This window comes from Musa acuminata, chromosome BXJ2-5, assembly GCF_036884655.1.
Source record: "Musa acuminata AAA Group cultivar baxijiao chromosome BXJ2-5, Cavendish_Baxijiao_AAA, whole genome shotgun sequence".
Taxonomy (NCBI): domain Eukaryota; kingdom Viridiplantae; phylum Streptophyta; class Magnoliopsida; order Zingiberales; family Musaceae; genus Musa; species Musa acuminata.
The window spans coordinates 1,121,480-1,144,191 of NC_088342.1; the positions used below are offsets into that span (position 1 = coordinate 1,121,480).

The window sequence follows — 22,712 nt, forward strand, 5'->3', positions numbered from 1 at the left end:
GATTATGAGTTCAAAGGTTCAAGTGGAGAGCTTGCGGTAGCATAAAGGTCAAGGATTTGACATTATTTGAAGGTGTTGTTTTTGGAGCATGTTGTCACGTGATGTTCATGCAAAGTGAGTGGTATTATTGGGTTGTGTTTAATGTATAAAAATAGGTATAGAGTTCTTGATACGTATTTGATTACGCTGATGCACTTTGGTGTCACTTGGCCAAGGAGAGGACAAAGACATCATTTGTTAAGGGTATTGCTTTATTGAGCATTATAGAGTGAATTTGTAGATAAATAAGTAGAGAAGTTACAAAAGGGGTGAGGTGCTATTGAACTAGAGTAATAAAGGAGTATATGTAAGGAGAACTACTGGTTGATGTGGTGAGAGGTATGCTTGAGAGGGTCTAAGGTATACTCATATGAATATAATGTTGTATGGTTGTTGGAGTGACTCATATTGTTGAAAACCAATAGGTTTGGATGGGAAAAGTAGACTCGACAAAAATAGCTTGACATGATATAAAATCTTTTTGAGTTTGAGGATCATAGCACCGAGTAACATTACGTTTAAGAGAGTACCCTACGAAGAAGCAAGACTTAAATCTTAATATTAACTTATGTGAAGCATAGGAGAGTAGCTAGAGATAATATAAATAACCAAATACTTTAAATTTTTGAAAGTTTGAGATTTTTGAAATAAATTTTTAAATAGTAACTGATGTTATAGAATTGAAGTGAGCATGCGATTAATGAGGTATATTATAGTTTGAAAGGTTGTTGACTAAAAGGTTAGTTACATATAGCCTTAGTGTAAAAGAGTGAGATCAGTTTCAACTATATATCAATATTTTTGTTCGGAAGAGCCAATTAGTTGAGGTTTATGTAGTGGTGACTTAAGATGTTGCATATTATATGATGAGAGGTATATTTTTAGGGTTTGTTACCTCCTTCATTAGAGTAAACTATTTTGATGGTAGATTGTAAGAAGTTCTTGATCATCTTTCTAAAGTGAGTAAAGACTATGATAATTTCTGATTTATGCTTGAGAGAGTAATCATATATATTTAGTAAAATAATCTAAAAAATAATATAAAATATAAAATTATTTTAAAAAGTGGTTGGGGCAAAGCCTCACATATCAGTATAGATAATTGTAAATGGTTTGAAATAGGATATGAAAGATGTTTTAAAAGATAATATGTGACTTTTATTACTAAGGCAAGTATCACAATGAATTATAATTCTATTTGATATGGAAGTTAGAAAAAAGTAATGAGAAATCAGTTATTATTGAATGGAGGATGATAGATAACTAAAGCAACAATGTGACACATCGATTATAGCACCAACTGAAGTAAGAACGATTGGCTTGGTGATTTGTGAAGCTGATGACAACTCGTAGATGTTATTTTTATTCTAGCCTCAGACCAAGGATGCTCCTATGCTCAAATCCTTTATAATAAATGAGTTAAGAAAGAATTCAATAGAGATTATTTTGTTTGTAGAATTGAGAAACAGAAATGAGATTTCTTTTAATTATCATCGAGTATAAAAGTGTTAGTGTTTGAATTAAGTGTTGTGGAACCAGTGTGAGTAATAAAAATTTCGTTATCGTCATCAATGATGATGTCTTTATTATTTTTATAGTAGTTATGAATGAATTAGTTAAGCAGATCATAAGTAATATGATGAGAAGTATCAGAGTCAATAATCTAATTATTTAGATGAGTAATCAGAGTAGTCATGATGTTTGCTTGAAGCCAATTAGATATAGTAGTAGGCTTAGGTTAAGACCAACAAACTTTTGTTGTATGTCCGATTTTGTCCCAAAGCTCATAGATAACTTTTTGTTAATTATTATTGTTAGGACACTAGAGCTTTTAATAACTATAGTGAAAGTTATTTTCTGAGTTATTTGGATTGAAGTTGCCACCATGATTGAAGGGTTGATAATATAATAGAGGATGATACCTCTATGTGTTACCCATGCGTCTAAGAGGTATATTGTTCGGTCCTTTATTGAGGTTTTTAATTACTTGTTTCTTTAGATTTTTGATTGAATTGAGCTATGATAGTTGGTCCTATCATCATTCTTCTCTTTTTAGATATGTTTTATGATTAATCAATTTATCATATGGTTCTTCAAATGACATCAGCGAGTCTCATACCCAAATTACTACCATCAGTTTCTTATATTCGTCTCCTAGGCTATTAAGAGTATGAACAATGACTTCTTTATCACTCATGAGATAACCTATTAAAGCTAAGTCATCTATAATTTTTTTTATATATTTTACATATAATTAGCAAAATTACTTTCCTCTTGTGTTGTTTCAATCAAAGTAGATAAGAGACTTAGCATGCGAGTGTGAGAGCGATTAGCGAGAGTAGTTTGTAACTTTGACTATACTTTTGCAGTCGTGTTGTACAAAGATATTAGTGGTGCTATAGAGCTATCAGTTGAGACTTGAATTGATTATAGAATAAGACGATCTTGTCGTAGCTAAAACTTATGATCAGGACTTGTTATTAGGTTAGGTTCTCTTGATATTTGTATATTTTTTGATAGACAACTAAGAGAGTCATCGATGTAGCCTAATAAATCATATCCAAAGAGGAGATTAGAGAATTGTACTTATTAAGATGTATAGTTGCCACCCTTACATAATTTGAAGAGAATTATAGTTACAACATTGATGGATATAAGTCCTATATATTGAGAAGAACTATTGTTTCCTATAGGAACAATAATTAGAGCGTTAGATGTAGATGAGGAAAATATGCAGAGGATATGAATCAATTTGGCAGAGATTGAGCTGCAGGAGAGGAGTCGCATGTTGCAAGAAGGAGGGAGAAAAGTCTCTTCTTGCAATAGTGGCATAGAGAGGTTGGTGGTTGATGGTGGTGCCCTTAGGGAGATTCCAATCCTTGTTGACACCGAGTGATCTAGGGGGGTGAGAAAGAAGAAGAAGAACCAACATCAGATGTTAGATATGGCATGAACATAGTGGGGTCCGTTGATAGACGTACAAGCGCAAGAGAAGATAGAGGGACAACTACAGTGGGGTTTGCCAACAGACACATGAGCATGATAGAAGACATGTTGGCATGAGAGAAGGCAGAGGGGTGATCATAGTGGGGTTCATTGGTCGAGTAACAACGATGATGGTTAGTGTTCATCATTGGCTTGTGATGAAGATGCAGACAAACCTGATTTAGTTAAAGTCCACCAGCTATGTTTTGATTGATAGTGAAGAGAATAGACCGCCAAGCAAGATGCGACGGTTGGTAAGCAAGAAGGGAGTACTTGAGGCATGGGAGGTTCATTGGTGAGAAAGAAGTGAGAGGTTCCTTCACCGGGTCCGCACGGTTGGCCAAGGCGATGAAACGTTATAATCGAAGCCCTATGCCGCTTCTTGGGGCAACAGCGATGGTAACCCCACAAAAGGGAAGGTAGGGAATCAAAAGGGGAAAAGAAGATGAGGTGGCAAATATGACATGTAGTCTTTTCTATGACTTATCTAGTGCACCAATCCTTGGATTTGATGTAGACTTCGGTCTATCAGGCATTGGTAATCGGATCTACTATGGAAACACCTCCATTTGCCTTGATTCGAAAGCCCAAAGCTATCATAACCGAATGAATAAGGTCGATCCCTGAGACTAACGAGATGAAAAAGAAATGAGTTGTTTTGACGATGGCAGATCGACAAAGAGTGCTTTGTCGACGAGGAAGAATAGGGTGGTTGAGAAAATGAGCTGCATATTTATGAGAGATCTAGCATAAGAGAAGGATCGTCGAGTAGAGGAGGAAACAAGCAACGATAGATCAATAAAGAAGAGGGATTACTATCGTTAGACAACGAGGAAGGAAAAATCTTGCTTGAGAAAAGAGGAACTATGATACCATGTAGAATTGAGGAATATGTTATGAAAGAATTAGATTTCATTCATTGAGGTAATGAGTATTTATATTGGCTTTGAAGAAGAGATTTTTCCTAATCATACACTCAAATCACATAATAAGATAAACTACTTAAATTTATGATTATCCTAAAATCATAAATTGATTGAGGATATAAGGAATACAGAGATGTCATTTCTTGTGTACCTTTATCATGATCTTCAATGATATGGAGGATGACATGCATGTGACTACTAATATATTTTATCTAATTAACTAACTGAGTTCCGAAGAAAGTTGACTTGATAAAATTATTTTCTTTTTAATTATAATCTTAGTGATTTAACGTATGATCTTATACAATATTGATGGTCGAATAATATACATAACTATTTCTAATATTTAGTATAACCCCAACCTCACGATATTGGATATTCTAAGGGGACATTCCTTTAGAATATTTCGAAAACCTTTTGACTTGAATATTTGATTAAATTCTTCATATTTTTATTAACAGAAGCATCGAATGAACTTTATTGGATATTCCCTTAATATAGTTTTTATATGATCTCAATTAGCTTCTTGATATCTCATACTTGAATTTGAATCTTGATTTACTCCAAACTCAACTAATGCACCAGATAATCAAAATATAATTTAATAGATTAAGAGTTGAACATATAATCTTACGATTAACCCATTATATATATATATATATATATATATATATATATATATATATATATATATATATAAACAAAAATGTATATTTATAATGGCCTTGAGGCTACTATTTACAAACAAAGGCCAAGCCTATAATACATAGACATTGTGGAGACAATCCATAAGGTCAAATTTGGAAAGATATGCTGATATGATGCAAAAGAATTCAAGGTACTAGGCCCCCCAATCCAATTATTGACAATATTTTTACCAAATCTATATGAGTTGTACACATGAAGATGATTTGCTTGTCACCCCATAGCTTGTTTATTCCACCTAATCTATGATATATTTTTAACCCAAAAGTCAAATAAAAGTTGAACAAAGGACTATTGAGAAAAATATATATTAAAATAATAAAAACGATTCCAAAAATGGATTCACATCGAAATTTTATGTATTTTTGTATAAACTAAAAGCAAAATTAAAAGAAGAAGAAGAAGAAGACTTGCAAGTAGCTCAAATGCTAACTCTAAATTGCCAACCTTCATTATTCATTTGGTTGCCCTTTGAACTTGGTTGTCCTCCTTTAATAAAGTGAAAGAGACAGGGACTTGAGGGAAATAGCTGTTGCACAAGTTTGACAATGGGTGAAAAGGACTCTCCCATCAATGTAGTTAGTTGTCTTAATATTTCTCTCTCTAAATGTATGTTTAGTGCATAATACCCCCACACAACTCATAAAAAATCACCAACTCCTCCTCATTGTAATTTGTGCTCATTACTTCACTTTAAAAAAATAATGTTACTTCAATTAACGTTATTTTACAAAAAAAAAAATAATATGTAAAATTTTATCACATCACAAATCTTACGATTGTAAGGTTGCTTTATTCGATTTGGGAGAAAGGATTCGAGTGGTACCATAATATACTTAACGAGTGGTAAGACAAGCATTATGCGTTATTCCATTTGAGACATTATTTTTAGATTAATGGTGTATAAATTCGTCCTAATCATTCGATGGACTTGCTACCATACCTTGTTGTGCCTATTGGTCTTCATAGTCTTATCTAAACCTATGTTTCATGTGTGCGTCGGGAATCTCTCTCTCTCTCTCTCTCTCTCTCTCTCTCTATATATATATATATATATATATATATATATATATATATATATATATATATATATATATATATATATATATATATATATATATATATATATATATATATATATATATATATGAAGTAAGTAGTCCTATGTTTTATCTCCAAATTTAAGTTTATCATATGTAATTATAGAAAACCTAAAAACTTGCATCGACTAAGAATATTATATATGATGTTTAGTAATTTGAGTTTTCAGGATAATATTATATTAAGGAAAGAATTATATGCGGAGGATGATATATTTGTAGATACGTTAAACTTGGAAAGACATTGTAAGAACCTCTTTGGAAGATAAAAAATCGTGCTTCAATCATTATTATTTAACATATGGTAGATGAGACATGATTTATAGATGTTTTGTAAGAGCATCTAATCTTACATTAAGCAAATCAAAATCTTACAAATGCCAAATCATTTTTATCTTTTTGGATCCATTCAGAAGAGATAAAATAGTGTCGGACTCATCCAAAACGAATCCGCCGATAGACGAGCATGATTTATTCATATTTATCCTTAATTGATTTCATAAACATAACATTTATTTTATGCAAGAGTTCCAATTATAGTCAAAAGTGTTAAATACACACAACATGAAATGGTGGCGTGTTGTATAAATCCATCTTTCTATCTTAAGGCCATAGCGGTATTATTAGAGGTTGAATCCATCTCTCTCTCTCTCTCTCTCTCTCTCTCTCTATCCATCTTAGGCTATGCATGGATTAGGTTGACAGCCACCTATTCCTCTTGTCTACTACCACCATTTTGGAAGGATGAGAACAGTAACACAACACAGACAATAAAACCTAAACCAGTAGAACAGTTGTGAGAAATGATTGACTTGACGATGACAATGAGAAGAAAACCACTCTCTTTGGACCAAATCAGACGTAAACCTAGAGGAGGACATGATTACCCTAACCCAGAGGAGAAAAATAGTTTATATTTGAATATAATTGGAGACGAAAGAAGGTCTTCACCACACCCTATTGTTGTCGCACACTGAAATATCTACTGAATCAATTGAACACTTCCATTCCCAAGAATCTTTCTCGGTTCCATCACCCTGAAAGATAAAAAGGAGCTGAAGACAGTCTTAATTAAGCATGCATCAGAAGGCATACCTTCTCATCTCTTGGAGAGAAGAACGATGTGGTAACAGGATGTCGCTTCAGACACCGAGGCATGGGGGATGACTTGCCGGTCGTCTGCCCACCGATCCAGTCTCGCACGAGACCCCTCACTCGTCCAAAGGGTTTCACGTTCATTAATGGAGCTGTGAAGCGACGAACAATAGATGAAGTTATTGTCCCGTGTGGTGTGCTACAGTGCAACCCATCACTGCCACATGCGGTGTGTCAAATCCAGCCTCTTCTCTCTCTCTCTCTATCTTGCCTTCACAGTCTCTCCTTTTCTTTGGATTAGCACGTAATGGTAATTAGGTTTAAACTTGGCGAGATAGCTGACCAGAGGCACCGAGACATACGCATCATCTCATCTCCAGTCTACTTTGATTTGACAACGGAAAAGAAAGCCACCAGACATAGCTTTCCCTTCTCACTCTAACACGCTTCTTTCTCTCTCTGTGTGACTCTTGGGGTCTATTTCGGACTATGTGAGGTAGATGCTCCTCCACTTCTTCTTCCTCATCTTTCCCTCCTCCTCCTCTCTCTCTCTCACCTCAAGTCTCAATTCTCGTAATAAAATAGGTGCAATAATCCGGCTTCTCTCCGTAGGCTTCCCTTCTCTTTTCTCAGTGGGTGGGATGGAGGAACTCTCTCACTTTGGCGGTGGAAGCACCTCAAGGGAGTCTTTCTTATACCTTCCCTCAGCAGCCACAACCACGGGATCAGCTCCACCGCCTCTGATCGCGGCCTCGTATGGCCGGAATTCTTACCCCGGCACTGCCAAATTACCTTACCTCAAACATCCACCCCTCAGACCTGAAGCCGGTTCTTCTCGACAACCATCTCGAGTAAGAGCAGTGGAAGGAGGGGAGATATCTGCAAGTAATACAGAAGACATCAAGGCCAAGATCATGTCTCACCCTCAGTATTCGAGTCTTATTGGAGCCTATATCGACTGCCAAAAGGTATGATCATCAGCTCTTCTCGATTCCAACAATCCGCACAGTTCAAAACGTCAACACCTTCTCTCGAACGCTCCTGCAGGTAGGGGCCCCGCCGGATGTGGTGGCACGCCTCTCGGCCTTGGCCCAAGAGCTCGAGTCGCCTTGGAGCTGCCGTCAAGAGCCCTCCTCCGACCCCGAGCTCGATCAGTTCATGGCACTGTTCTGAATCCTCTCTCTCTTTCTCCATATTTTAGTTGCCGTGCTCAAACGAACTCTAACAAATATGACAGGAAGCATACTGTGATGTATTGATGAGGTACCGGGTGGAGCTAACGAGGCCCTTTCAAGAAGCCATGGACTTCCTAAAGACGGTGGAGTCACAGTTCAACGCGCTCACCAACACTTCCTCGTTGCGGCTCTTCTCCTCCGGTAGTCATACTCGTTAGGCCAACAACCACTTTGCATCATTATAATCTCTCGGCATTTGATCTCATCCACTGCGCATCCTTTTGTCAACATAGTCTTCCTCCACTGGCAGGGAGGGAGGGGGAGAGAGAGGGAGAGAGAACTGTAGTAATCTGCTGTTACAGATGTCTTCGGGACCTTTCCCTGCAACAGTGCAGTGCGAATGGGTACGGTAGTGCGACAACAGCTAGAGACGATGTCTTACGTGGTACCGGGCTTCCACATTTCACGCTTACTAAGACCGAAGCAAGCTCCCACAGATCTCATTCAGACGCCATTAAGATCTGCCCTAGAGCTTCTATGAATATAATAGCCCGAGGTATGGGAAATAGGAAAGGAGGTACCTCACGGCATCTCCATCGCTAGCCGCCGTCCACGTCCTTGGCTAGACGTCTCCCCTCTTTCCTAGGATTGCTATTTGTTTACTGGGGAAGATTGTTTACAGCAGAAAGTAAGAGCAGAACTGTCTCTCTCTTTGCAAAGTAATATAAAAATGAATGAGGAGAACACACGTTAGAGTGCAATAAGGTGGCATTTCGGTGCTGACAGCAGCACCAGAGGGTCGGTCATCTTAGGGTTCCAAAGTGAATCCTCTCTCGAGAATGATCGTCTCTTCTATTTTATTAGCAAACCCAAGTTCCTCTCTCTCTCTCTCTCTCTCTCTCTCTCTCTCTCTCTAGATCTATGACATGAGATGCTATTGTAGTGATTCCTCGCCATGCTAGTTTAGTGCTATCTTGTCAGGCTGTGGTAGTGTTTAACATACATTGCAAGTGTGATGCAGCATATACTATTTATGTGCAAAGATGTGTGAGATAAACTGTGTGAAAGGATAGTGCAAATGTTATATTACTGCAAACTTTCAGTATTAACAAGTGAATTCATGCATTACGGATACGTGGGATGAGTGGCTTCTTTTTATTGAGATCAGATCCCATGACGAGAAACTTGATCATTTGCAGTCATTACCGTAAAGTTTCGGTGTTAAGAAGTGAATGGATTCATTAGGAATACATTGGATGAGTGGTTTCTTTAGCTTCAGGAAGATAGATGACAAGGAGAATGTCCCTGAAATCGACGGTTTTCCGTGGAAAGAGGTTTTGAATGATTTCGTACCTAACGTAATGGATACATAATAGTGTAAATGTAAATGGTCTCATGGCTTTTGTTCGTATCATTTTAGGAACCTTTGACAAGCATTCAAAATTCTATGCCAATCTGCTGCAAGATACATACTAACATCTTTGGGAATAGAGCAAAATGTGGATTCTTCAGAAAAAGAAAAACATAATAAAGTGTGCAATCGGAATGTGTTCCGATGAGTTCTGGTTTTCTCAATTTGGTAAACTTCTTGTGTATGTACTTGTTGACCTACTTAAATTGCAACTCTAAATTTTGAAAGTGTTCCAACAATAAGATAAACTTTGTAATTTCAAGTTTATCATATTTTATGCACACAGTCTGTGTTTCTCTAATACACTAAGATTAGGTTCCCTTTTTAGTAATGAACATTGTGATTAAACAATGTTGGTTACGCTTGCAACATCCGAATTATATCGACTTAATTATCTGCACTAGTCAAGTTTCTGATGGCTTCATGTGAATCAATAGCATGTCGTTTCTGGTATGACCAAAACTATCACACTCTTGTTTTTGCCAGTTTATTATAGCACTTGACATCGGTTTTGTTGGTAAGATATATTTTGTTGACTTTCTATCCCTAGGAAAGCTGATAGCGCATATCATACATGTAGTAGAGATGGTCCACTTGATTATCACAGAATTATCTCATCCAGCTATGGTTATCTTCCACTTATGTAACTTATATCGGTTCTAAAAATTTTATGCTTGGCATTTATGATAGATTGAATCTACAGACATAAAACATGTTCCAGTTTAACCCCTATGTGTTGGAAGTATGCATATAATTCTAGGAAATAAAATGTGGTGTTGGATCTTGTGCTTATTGAATATGAGATATTTGTTTGAACTGACGTTTGATTCAAGCTTTCTAGATGAGTTAATGAAAATAATTTATGATGTTAAACCTACGTTTCTGACAACTCTTCTTTGTCATTGTAACTCCTCTCCCAAAATCAGCTTAAAGTTTCGATCAACATAATTCATAATTGACCATGCCAAAGCTGCTATTTCTGGTTTTCTGCAAATTCCTTTTTTCGCCTTTCATGTTCGACATTGTGTAGATATATTTGTTTGCATTCAAGTAGCTTTCCTTGCTCTTGATCATTACTTTATATGAGATTATATGTATTAACATGCTTAAAAGGAAGAGATGTGATCAACGTAGCTCAGTGGCAGGAACAAAACAACACACCCAACACCAAATGTTAGAGACATATAGCTTTCATTTGTCATTCTCACAGTATATCTTCTACATTATGGTCCCCGTAATGAATGAGCTTCTGTTGGAGATTTTTGTCATTGGATCAAGATAAAATAATAAATGCTTTAGATATCAGCAAGAACTTGTGGAAGCATGTCAATGTACTCTACCCTTTTTGTTTCTCGAGTTCGGAAACAGGCAGCTGAGGAGAGATTGAAAAGAGGACTAAAAGAATAGTTCCTCATTGGTAAATATTGAGAGAGTTAGTGACATAAATTGGGTTTGACTCACAATCTAATTGTTTAAGTTTTTTGATCGAGCCACACATGAATGGGGGTAGATGTTAGATTCACAACTAGTATCTTAAGCTTTTGGGTTTAATTGATATCTGACCTAATATATGTTTATCCTGTTCAGTTTGACTAGGATACATCGTTAATGAATTCCTAACACCAACAAGGAAGACAAACAGGAGATATGTGTGATTTACAAAAGATGTGGGTTTACAGTTCCGTCTTTCTCGCAAGTAGGAAATTCGCCTAATAATGATAATAATGCCTCATATATGAGATATATGTTTCAGAAACCACAACTTCTTGGTCACCCTGAGTCTAATCATTGTATTGTGATGAGTGGTTTCTTCATCTTTTTTAAGCATGAGGTATTTGATTGTTGAGAAAATATTCAATATAACTAGCTCCACTCTGTAAATCCTTTATCCGTTATGTCCTCATAGCCTTTGGTATTGTTCGAAAGAACATTTTAAGTCTGAATAATGCATTGTTTTCTATGGTATACTAAAGAATCTAGTCTCTTCTAGTAAATTGTTTCTTGGCATCATGATGACTTAAGAATTGGCTGCACCTCTTTCAAAATAGTGACTATATGATATGATAATTCATCCAAAGGACATCATTGTGTTTGTCTAGGCTGTTCAAATATTCCTTGGGAACCTGCAGATGAAAGATGTGAAGATGTTGCATCCTCCGAAGAGGACCCTGATGCCAGCGGTGGAGAAGCTGATATTTTAGAGATTGATCCAAGAGCCGAGGACAAAGAGCTGAAGCACCATCTGCTAAAGAAATATAGTGGGTATTTGAGCAGCCTTAGGCAAGAGCTATCCAAGAAAAGGAAGAAAGGAAAACTACCAAAGGAAGCCCGACAGAAACTGCTCAAATGGTGGGAACTCCACTACAAATGGCCTTATCCGTCGGTAAGAGTCAAACATTTCCTAGATTTTCCTTCTAACACCGAATTGAATATATTTGTTCCCCTAAAACAAAAGATTATACAATTGAAACTCTGATACGGAAAGAAACCGATATCATGAATCCCAATCTTTAAATAGAACTGCAAAATTTAATGAAGCAGGAGTCTAAGAAATCATAAGAGATTCTGTTATGCAGTGTTCTCGGACGTAGTAATATTTTTGTTTTAAGAATACTTTCTGGAGCAAATTTAAATTTAAATTTAAATTTTCTTTTGCAAGGGCATGAGATAGTTGAGTGGTTTTGGCTATTCTGGATCACATTATTGCCAGAGAATGCTACGTAATTAAATTGAATAGGAACTAAGCTCTCACAGCGAGGGCTCCACTAGTACCTGTCTAGTTTCTTTTTGCATATCATAGTTATGTCTTGCTAAATTGTAATGCATAATGCATAGGGCAAGAAGGCAGTTATAACTCATCTATGTGACCAAAAGCAGGAATCAGAAAAGTTAGCTCTGGCTGAATCGACCGGCCTCGATCAGAAGCAAATCAACAATTGGTTTATAAACCAAAGGAAACGGCATTGGAGGCCGTCGGAGGACATGCAACTCATGGTGATGGATGGTTTTCATCCGCAGAATGCTGCTGCCTTGTACATGGAAGGGCATTTCATGGGTGATGGTCTTTACCACGTCGGTCCATAATTAATGTACACCTACTTGCAAAGTTCCCCAGGTGCACATTAAATTCTCTCCATATGTAAGCTTTGCACTATAATCGGCTTATCGTTATGTTGCTTTAATCAATGTTTAGTGCAATGTTTAGGGCCGTTTGGTGTATAACCTATTAGTTTGGAAGTGTCTGAATACCACAAATTGTTATGATGACTATGTTGCTTCTTCTTATCTGTTGGAGCTACTTCTGTTTCATCCTATTCTGTTCTCCTGCAGTGGGATAGCTAAAAGCTATCGATTTGAGCTAAACTTAGCAACACATTTCTGAAAGCCACAATCCCCAGTAAACCAAATCAACCGTATCTTTCTGAGTCCCTGCTGAGGGGAAATCTTTGGAGGTTTTAAGATTTCATTTGCCATCTTCATTTTTCATGGAACTTAAGGGTCATTTTGGCAGGTCAGATATACTGTACTGTGACCTTTCATTATGCATGGTAGTGTGTGACAACAGTCTTTTAGGTGGTGAAAGTGTAACTCTCTGCAAGTTAATGCTTGCAGTTTAATTTTAATTAGAGGCAGCCGCAATATGAGCTTGTGAAATCGAAAGATTGCATAAGTGCAGTGTTTGACTTTGTTGATATTGTGTGTGATGTGTTGATTTAATATCAATCCTGTGGAAAAAAGTTGAGTTTTTGTGATGTTTATGGAAAAGGTTTAATCCTTATATCACAGGCATAATTTATGTAGGACAAGTTTCAAACCCATGCTATTATAATCCTAGTCAACCAATCTAGTCTCTAATTCCAACAGTAACACTGATGTGCAACCTGATGGAACTTTCCTGGTATTTTTATGAATGTGAAGTTGGAAGTAGCATGACATGGATGGTAGGAGTTCATGCTGAAGTTGACAGCATCACAACTCAACCACACTTGATTGAGATGATGAAGCTGTTCCAGTGATGTGTGGTCTTGAGAAATAACTTTCATTTAATATAAGAAAAAAGGGTGTTTATTATACTGTATGTCCTGAAGCAGGTGCAGGTATTATTATATCTGTTAATTGATATCAATGATCGGATCAATCTGACTTTATCAGTGGTTAAGGAGTGCATGAAGCTCAAGGTGTGACCAAATGGAAAGGGAAAGTCTTGTACAAAGATGTAGTCAAGGTGTGATATAGTCAAGCTTTGTTCAGCTTAAACCAATCAATAATCTAAAATACTTCAAATCTAACTTCATAAATAATAACTCACCAATCGTACTCTTATAAATTGATTTACATTTTTCATGGAACTATACTGAGGGTAAAGAGTGACTGATAAAGTTGTAGAGGAGCCAAAAAATAGTAGCCTGAGACAGGTTAAAAACTCAGCACTGATATCATCCCTGACTGGTTGCGTTCATGTCAGATGAGGTACCTTGCAGAGGATTGTCTGATACTTGAGTAAAGAAAGATTAGCAATGCATGAAAAGAAGCATCCGAATATATTCTCTCTCCCAATCAAAACAAGAGAAGAGCATCACTGCAACACCCTCAAAGTCATAGTTGGTGTTCATTGATTCATGCGTTCATGTCAACTTTAGCGCACACCACCACGCACTCTGAAAAGGCTCGATGCTCATCGTTGACAAGTTGCAGTGTTTGCATGCATTATGCAGTCATATGCTCTCCTCGTTTACAGTCCTAAGAGAAAAGGAGGGAGCTTTGCTACGTGCGGCATCCAATCTGCCGCAACAGCACAACCACAAGAGTCCACCGTCGGCCCAGAAGAAGACGATCAGTAAAGATGGGGACTGCTCGAACGGTAAAGTGAAAGCATACAGCTGCTGCGTTGCAGCGTCCCCCCAAACCTGATCGCCTCACCTTTGCAGTGGCTTTCAGGAGCTTTCCTCTGCTTGTGCATGTGCATGTGCATGTGGTTGCTTATAAAGCCCAGATTTGGAAGAACAAGCTTTTGCATTCTAACTCGAACTCCTCTCCCTTTGCCACTCATCATTTACTCGATCAAATCCCATTAAGAAATGGGACCTCTCGATCGTATCGGAACAAAAAGTCCACTCTGTCTTCTCCTCTTAATGCTTTTCCTCTTGAGCTACAATCCGATCAAGCATTCTGTTGAAGGTAAGCTTGTTTTCTTTCTGTGGCTAATCACTTCCTTCTGACAGTACAGTAGTAAGTTTGCAGTGCCATGGTTGCAGGTAGATCATTGCTTACGCTTCTTGAGGTTGCAAGTGTAAGGCCTTCGCTCATTTCTGGTGAGAACTGCAATCTCTACGCCTGATAACAACATATGACTATCTTAGAATGCAGGGAAGGGGAGAGGAGAAGGCGACGGTAAGAGCCTTGGTTGGATCAAGACCACCAATCTGCGAGAGGAGGTGCATCACATGTGGCCATTGTGAAGCAGTTCAGGTGCCAGTAATCCCACAAGAAAAGAAGAGTCGAAGCAGGCAATTCTTGGGTACGGCCACCGTGAGGGGTGACTACAGCTCCAACTACAAGCCCCTGAGCTGGAAATGCAAATGTGGAGACTTGATCTTTGATCCGTGAGACTCGAAAAGTGAGCCACTACCAGATTAATGTCCTGTAGATAATAATACTTGATGGATTCCTTCTTTTCTTGTTGGATCTCTTCTTGAACCTGGGCTGTTTTGTGTGTCAAGTATGGATGTGGAGGTCATCTGTCTACTTTTCAGTCTTCCGTGTAATCCATCTCCTTTTCTTTCTTTTTATCAGACATCATCATGTTGCCTTCCCTGTGACACCCAAGTGCTTGATCTCTTTTGCTTCTGAGGTTGGACAAGGGTTAAAGAAAGATCCTTTAGCATCATATCATGCAGAGACTAGTAGTTGTCACAGACCTTGTAGACATGGTCGTTTGAAGTGACAGGACAGGCTTCCTCTTTGGGGCCTTTGCTGCACGCCAGTCCATCTCCATGAAAGATCATGTCCATGTTATCAAGTTAACATGTTGCAAGCAAATGATAGACGGCAGCAAGATCTAGGTAACAAAACATCTCATCTAAGGAGACAACTGGGTGAGTTCAGTTCACCCTATAGGTCTCTTGCTCTTCTGTTTCAGTCTGTCTGTCGTCTTGGGTCTACACAAGCCATAATATATGTTGAAGAATGTGCATTGATGAGCCCGTTCGTTCATGCCATGGAAAAGATATCAATCAATACAGCATGATGTTTCTGCTCCACCACCTCTTCTCTTTGGTCTTTAGCCGGTGCCTGTTGTTCCTCTTCGATCCTTGCTTCTAGCGGTTGAATCCAATCATTTCAATAAGATGCAGGACACACGAGAAGACTCATCTCTCCATGATTGCCTTCGGGTCTTCGTTCTCGATCGATCCACATCATGCAATCTGTCTTGAGGTGCAGATATGATAAATGTTCAGAGAAGGCTCCACAGAGAGAAGAAACAAAATCTTGTCTTTTTAATAGTCTGCAGGGCATATTTCTTCGCTGATAATACGGCTGTGATTCAATGCTGCTGTCAACTTCCACAAAGCAAGGCCAGAATGACAGAAGTGATGGAAGATCTGAAAGCTCGGAATAATTATTGAGTTAGCAAGGCTTGCGTTTGCAACAAAAGCATTGCTTGCAGATGAAGCACCATTAGCCATTTCTTGGGCAGTAGACTTCCTCTTCGACATCTGCAGTCTGAACAACCGGTCCTCCATGTTTTCAATATCCAGCATCAATGCTAACTTTGTCTATCTTTCAGAAACAACATTTCCTTCTGCATTCTTATCATCATGCACCAACAAATAGCATCTGAGAGAGCAATGCATTTTATCCTGCAAAGAAAAGGGGCATCAGCATTAAAAGTGCTTCCCCTGAATTAGACTTGGGATCTTTTTTTTTTTTGCAAAGCTCACATGATTAAGAAGAAGAAAAATACTGACACCAAATATGTGAAGATGAGGTCAGAATTATGCTGAGATGGTGCACAATACCTGAGACACAAAACTTGAGTGAATGCAGCAATCGAAGCTATATTTAGCAAGTTATTAGCTCAATTTGTTATGTTAAACTTGAGCAGATGAGAGCTATCTTATGCCTTGTTTGCTTTCTGTCCTCCATTACTTTCAATATCTCCTCAACATGAATTAAGCATTCATTTCTAGCTGAAGATGTGCTCTTAGACATCAAATACGTCCTAGAACTCCAGTGGCTGAAATGTTTTGGCCATCTCAGTTCATCACTAAAAGTATTTACTTGAGCAATTGCAGCTATTTGCAAGAATAAACTCCAGCAGCCCTTCTAAACTCAACAAATGCTGGTTGAATTGTGGGTGTAGAAACACCACAGAAAGTACCAAGTGTGTGCAAAAATTAGCACAGCAAACTAACCTCGATACACTAAATGCAGATTCAGATTAAAGCCTTTATTATCAACTAAATATGGAATTATAGGCTAATTAATGTAGGCTAATGTAGGCTGGCATTGTTTAGCAGTGGGTTGGCCTGAGAAATTTGGCCCAGCACGACAAGTAAGCCCACTTGACTCTTCACACAGGACAACATGACCCACCTCCCATACATAAATATTTCTTTGGCAAGATTGTGAATATTTGTATTTATATATACATATATATCAAATATTTCTATTTATTGTGTATATCCTTATAAAATGCAAAAAAAACTTGAGTATGCGGTTAATTACTGTCAACAATCAATCATTTGACTGCCACTTGAAACTTGTAATATCTTTAAAAGCATATCATGATTATAGATTGAGAACTTTAGATATTTAAATATATTTTTAATTAAAATTGATATGCAAAGAATCCTATTCTTTTACATGCCACAAGCTGTCGATGTATTATACTATAAAAGGTAGCTGCTATGTAGCATGCGAGACATGACTTGGGTTTCATGCTGTCGAACGTACAACATAGTGTATAAAGTGCAGAATAACGATACCTCGCAGTAGGTCGAAACATCAAGTAGAAATCCTTGGGGAGGCGACAAGCAAAGACAGCCTTCAAGTTGTGGTGAGGTGGGTAAAAGTTGTCAAAGGCAAGCAAAGGTTGGGTGAGTTGTTGTTAGACAGCAGGAAAGCGATGGTGACCTCGGAATCTCAACCCAACCCAACCCAACCCCGTCCCCGCCCTTCGCCCTCTCACGCATTTCCACAACCACATTGCAGGTCGGACGACAGCAACCGGTGTCGCTTGTGGTTATGGCGCTTGGACACCAACAGAGGCAGACAAAAGGCCCTGTCCTGTGGAGAAACCTACCAAAACAAATGGGGGGTGGGTGTGTGTGCGCGCGCTCTGCGATGCCCCCCGACGCCCACGAGAAAAGAGCGCCATTGTTGCTGTGCGGGGCCGAGTGACATCAACCTTTCTCCTACTCCCCTCGGCTAAAACTGGGGTGACCTCAATCTAAGTTTGTCTGCTGGTGCCCCTCAGGAATTCAAACCTTCAGCAGTGGCTGCAAGTTCTTATTGGTCCATGGGGCAAGCGACAGCCACGTGCATGGGCCGCGGCCCCGGCCCCGGCCCCTCAAAAGCCGCACCATCCTTCTCAGCTGGCTCATGGAGAACAGCAAAACCCCATTCATCCATGGTGGAGGAGGAGGAGGAGGAGGAGGAGGTGGTGGTGGGAGCATTTTGTTTGATGTTTAACCAGGAGACGCCCCACCCCATGCATACATAGTTCCTCACAAGTAAACTCTTAGGAGCCCCACTTCACTTTATTCAAGTTTGATCTCGCTTTTTTGTTCCGGAGGGTCCCCAAAAAGGTAGCACAAGATCACAACCTATCTTCTTCTTTCTCGATATTTCATATCAATTGCAGCACAAGCCTGAGAAAGGATGCAGCATCTCACACACCAAAAATATTGCAAGCTAGCTTCGTCGTCAATATGAACTTGGGGAGGAGACCACATAGTTCCTGGAGCTAAAAGTTATCTGAACACTGCCTGAAAACACACTGCAAAAGGCAATTGCATTGTGACAGCAGGATATATCAACTGAACAGCTCTAAAGCTTTATTCAAGTTTCATTCATCCAAAGGATCATCACAAAAAAAGAAGGTGAACACAAGGCTACAAATTACAGTCTACCATCGTCACTCTCACACGGACACACACACACTCTCTCTCTCTCTGTCTCGGTTATAGACTTCTAGCGTAATAAAAAACACATCTAGAAGACTACTACTAAATGAAAGCTTAGCCGAAACACACGAAAACAAAAACAAAAAATTGCCTAGGAAACACTTCCCACACCTGTACAAAGAGAGGAAGACGAAAGAAAACGTTGTAGGATTTGGTCGGTCACCGCAACAAATCCGGCGCGCTCAGCTCCTTCCTGAGCTTGTGGGAGAAGAGGCGGCAGGCGTCCATGCTCAGGTCGATGGCGGCCGCGAGCGCCACAAAGGCTGCGGCGTCCTCGGTGCACCCAACTTGCTGCACGCCGACCTCCACCGTGGGCCGGCCGCTACGCCCCTCGCCGGCCACCGTCGAGGACATCACGAACCCGCGGTAGCTGGGGAAGGGCCAGAGCGCGTAGCCGAAGTCGCCGCTCCCCCTCGGGCTGCATCCCGGCGAGGTCGACCGGCTCAGAGGGGTACCGGCAGCGCTGGTGAGGTCGATGGTGAACTTGCCGCCCTTGGTGGTGCTGAGGGTGGACTCCGCGAGGTTGATGCCCGCGCCCATGGCGGCGTCGAGAAGGAGCTGGAAGCGGTAGCCTAGGCCGTCGCTGGCGCCGGAGCCGCCGCGCTCGCGCCAGGCTTCGAGGCGTCCCCAGGGCTTCCAGGTGCCGTCGCCGGGGCGGAGCACGAGCCATGCCCCGGGATTAGAGCGGCTGACCCTGTCGGTCCCGTGGGAGGCCACGAAGGGAGTTACCATGGAGGCGAGGGCCACGGGCGACCCGGAGAGGTCGTGGACCGTCACCGACCACCCCTTGCGTTCCTTCCCCGGCCGTTCCCGCTCCGATCCAAACGAAGAGATCCAGCTCCGCGAGCTCCCCGGCTCCGAATGCATCGATCTGCATCATAACATTTCGACTTTTGTGTCAGATCACAACAGATCAGATGTAAGATAATGCATCAGGAAAGAAGAACAAAATCCCAATCTTGATGAAACCCTAAAGAAAAAAAACCAAGGAAGAGGGAATAAAGCAAGAAGATGAGGAATGGGGCAAAACCTGGAATTCAAGTTGCGGTCGCCGGCATTGCGGCAGCTGAACTTGCAAGTGAAGACGGGCTGCCTCAGGTTGCCATGCACCTGGAACACCTGGGGGCTGCACTCGGGCTCCCCGTCGAACTCGAACACGAACCGCGGGTCCGGCTCCGCCTTAACCGTCAGATATAACTGCGCCGGCAACGAGGAGGAGCCCTTCCCCGCCCCCGCCTTTGTCTTCTTCTTGCCCAAGGCGACCCACCCGCTGTGGAACACCACCGCCCTACTCCCGCCGCCATCTGCCATCCCCTTCAGGTCGAGCGTCACCGTCACCCTGCCGAGGAGCCGGCCGGAGCTCACCCCGCAGGTGGTCCCCCTCCGGCCGGTGTAGACGGAGACCTTAAGCTTGACGCGGCCGCCGCGCCCTCCGGCGAACAGCGAGGGCTTGGCCGAGATCCGGTCGAGTTCGGCTTTAGACAGGTGGAAGCGGGCGGCGAGGGCACCAGAAGCGGACGCGGACGAGGAGGGGGTGGCGGGTGGGTCGGCGGTGGCGTGGTCGTCGGAGGGGACGAGGGGGACGGCGACAGTCTGGCGTGGGGATTTGCCGAGGCGGATCTTGGCAAAGCATGGGGAGGCGGAGGGGTGGACGCCGGCCCCGGCGGGCCGCGCGGCCACCGGAATCTTCAGCGCCAGGTTTCCCACCAGGAGCCGGACGAACGGGCACGGCTCCATCTCCTTCCTTCCTTGTTCCTTCCTGCTCCAATCTCAATCTCCTTCTCCCAGGAGTTTAAAGAGAGAGAGAGAAGGGGGGGTCAACGAGTGGCGACGACACACTCACGCAGGCACAGGCTGGCGAGGTAGAGTGCGAGTGGAGAGGGTTCGGGAGGGGAGTGGGGGTCGGGGAAGAAGAGGAATCCGTGGGAAAGCGTGCGGCACGGCATGAGCTGGTGACGCCCTCCGACCCCACTCGTACGTGCTCTCGTCCTTTTGCCTCCATTTATTTACTTACCGTACCAGTAATTGCATGGTTTGGTTCACAAACTCGCATATCAAATTCGCTCCCCTCCCATCTCCATGCTTTTGTGTATACATTTCCATTCTACGAGATTCCAAGAAAGTACAAAAGAGACGAGAGATCAAATGTAGCATTCATCTTTGGGGTTCGGTCGCATGCTGTGCTGCTGGAAAAGTGAGACTGTGGGCAGGAGGAGGAGCGATAGGTGGGTGGAGCAGCCAATTCAAACGGAGAATAAGATATGGCATCCAGCTGTGGACAGGCTGTTGTTGTTGTTGTCGTTTGGCCTCGCGACCGCGACGACTTGGAAGCCCAACCTCATCGACGACATCACCTCCTCTCTTAACTATTATTATTTGATGCGGAAGTGTGAGTAGCTGCCACCCTGCGAGGCTTCGCTTCGCTTCTTTTCGTTTGTGGTGGTAACACTGCGGCGGAGATTCCTCGTCGGGCAGCCATTCCTTCTCCCTCCGCCGCTGGGAAGTAGTTCAGTCGAAGATAAGGCTTGATCGAGTTCTACACCAAAATCCAGCTTATTGAAGACTTAAGAAGGATATAAAACTGAGCAGAAGTCTGACAAAAAGACACAAGCATGCATGCATGCGAGACTGATGAAGTTGCATAGAACATACATAATTGACTGAGAAAAAGTTACGCCAACTTGTGCATTACATTTATAGCATATGCAGCAGAGTATGTTGTAGTCTATTTCTTGTCACGTATGTCGAGTGATAGGTCCGAGCAACTTGTCATTTGGCTTCACGGAGTAGCTGAGCAAACTCTCTGCAGTCATCAAACTCATTAAACAACACAGTGAAACAACTATTGTCATCCAGAACGCATATTACGGGAAGTTTTGTTCCGAGTGGAAATATTAATGTTTTAACCGAATACAATAGTTTTTTTTATTTCAATTGAATAGAAAAACAAAATGATACTAGACATGTTTACCCTTAATCGGTGATCAACATATGACAACTCAGTCAACTCATATGACAACCTAATCAACTCAACATAGAGAGATGAGGGTCCCAATCAACAACATAAAAGGCTCATTAGACTAAAGTAATTGAGGTGAACAGTATCTATTCAAACTTCTTCCTACTCTTATTAACTTGAGTGATGAACCCACCCGACCTTGATTTTCTTATAGGACACCGGATCGGACATCTAAGAACCCTAGGCACACTCGAAGGTTTTTTACGCACATGGGCCTGAATCAAGTTTAGTTGATCCAACAATAATTGAACTTCCAAATGCTAATGAAATTCAAGATGCATCTCAATCCAACAACTAAGTATGTCATTATAATCAACTCAGGAAAGTTCCTCAGCTTTATTATCGTTGAATATCATATTTTAATGATGAAACCAATTGATAGTATTTATGATTTGATGTTTTGAGTGACGCAGGAAGCTTCGATCAAGGAAAGACAATTAAAGCATGAAGAATCATGATAGGCCAGAGAAAAACATGTCAGAAGATTAGACGTCACGTCGAAGGATCAGTCGACGTATCAACAGAAGGCTTCGGACCATGAGTTCGGGCATCGAGCCAAGAAGAGTGGATATTGTGCTAATAAAATCGGAGTTGTGGAGGCCAACTAGTCGATTGGGCAAGAGGCCACAAGAGAGGACGATGCGCCCAAGAATCGAATGAAGCGTCGATGAACTAATGACATACCGGATAATATTTGATTAGTTTAGTAATAATTATCTAGATCGAAGTGGGTTTTAAGTATGCAGAATTAACTATGATAGCAAGACATAAAGCAAAATGAAGTCCCAGAGTCTAGAGGAAAAAATAAGAGAACTCTACATAAACCTTGAGTTCCCTCCTTCTAGTGTGAGGGAATACTTGTAAAAGAGTGACTTGTAAAGGTTATTTCCTAAACCTGTGAAAATGAGAAAGTGTTGTAAGAGGGTAGTTGGTCTTTATCCATTGAAGGAAGACCGATAGTGGATGTAGGTCACGACGACCGAACTACTATAAAATCTGATTTGCATTTATTTTGAGCAATTTACTTTCATAGCAAACTTCCTCCTTACTTTGCTTTTACTATGTTTAT

At 40.8% G+C, this 22,712-nt stretch overlaps 3 protein-coding genes and 1 long non-coding RNA gene across 6 annotated transcripts; 2 read left to right on the forward strand and 2 right to left on the reverse strand.

The window, feature by feature from the left end:
- Nucleotides 1-7,218: 7,218 nt before the first annotated feature.
- LOC103983572 (homeobox protein rough sheath 1) lies at nucleotides 7,219-12,721 on the forward strand. Of its 3 annotated transcripts, XM_018826478.2 has the most exons (6): nucleotides 7,219-7,346; nucleotides 7,463-7,818; nucleotides 7,898-8,011; nucleotides 8,088-8,226; nucleotides 11,536-11,819; nucleotides 12,314-12,721. In XM_018826478.2, exons 2-6 carry the CDS (start codon nucleotides 7,492-7,494, stop codon nucleotides 12,518-12,520), a joined length of 1,071 nt encoding a protein of 356 aa, XP_018682023.1. In that variant the 5' UTR covers nucleotides 7,219-7,346; nucleotides 7,463-7,491; the 3' UTR covers nucleotides 12,521-12,721. The 3 variants fall into 3 exon arrangements, with proteins under 3 accessions (XP_018682023.1, XP_018682022.1, XP_009399080.1); XM_018826477.2 differs by lacking the exon at nucleotides 7,219-7,346 and having other exon boundaries at nucleotides 7,359-7,818; XM_009400805.3 differs by lacking the exon at nucleotides 7,219-7,346 and having other exon boundaries at nucleotides 7,360-7,818; nucleotides 11,566-11,819.
- Nucleotides 12,722-13,949: 1,228 nt separating this feature from the next.
- LOC135612029 (uncharacterized) lies at nucleotides 13,950-18,129 on the reverse strand. The gene is made up of 2 exons (XR_010486714.1): nucleotides 17,425-18,129; nucleotides 13,950-16,296 (listed from the first exon to the last, which is right to left on the reverse strand). It is a non-coding gene; the product is annotated as an uncharacterized LOC135612029 (long non-coding RNA).
- LOC135612028 (EPIDERMAL PATTERNING FACTOR-like protein 2) lies at nucleotides 14,478-15,112 on the forward strand. Its single transcript, XM_065107749.1, has 3 exons — nucleotides 14,478-14,614; nucleotides 14,692-14,726; nucleotides 14,804-15,112. Exons 1-3 carry the CDS (start codon nucleotides 14,515-14,517, stop codon nucleotides 15,041-15,043), a joined length of 375 nt encoding a protein of 124 aa, XP_064963821.1. The 5' UTR covers nucleotides 14,478-14,514; the 3' UTR covers nucleotides 15,044-15,112.
- Nucleotides 18,130-18,471: 342 nt separating the features above from the next.
- LOC103983571 (uncharacterized) lies at nucleotides 18,472-20,774 on the reverse strand. Its single transcript, XM_009400803.3, has 2 exons — nucleotides 19,655-20,774; nucleotides 18,472-19,495 (listed from the first exon to the last, which is right to left on the reverse strand). Exons 1-2 carry the CDS (start codon nucleotides 20,359-20,361, stop codon nucleotides 18,784-18,786), a joined length of 1,419 nt encoding a protein of 472 aa, XP_009399078.2. The 5' UTR covers nucleotides 20,362-20,774; the 3' UTR covers nucleotides 18,472-18,783.
- Between the last annotated feature and the right edge of the window lie 1,938 nt (nucleotides 20,775-22,712).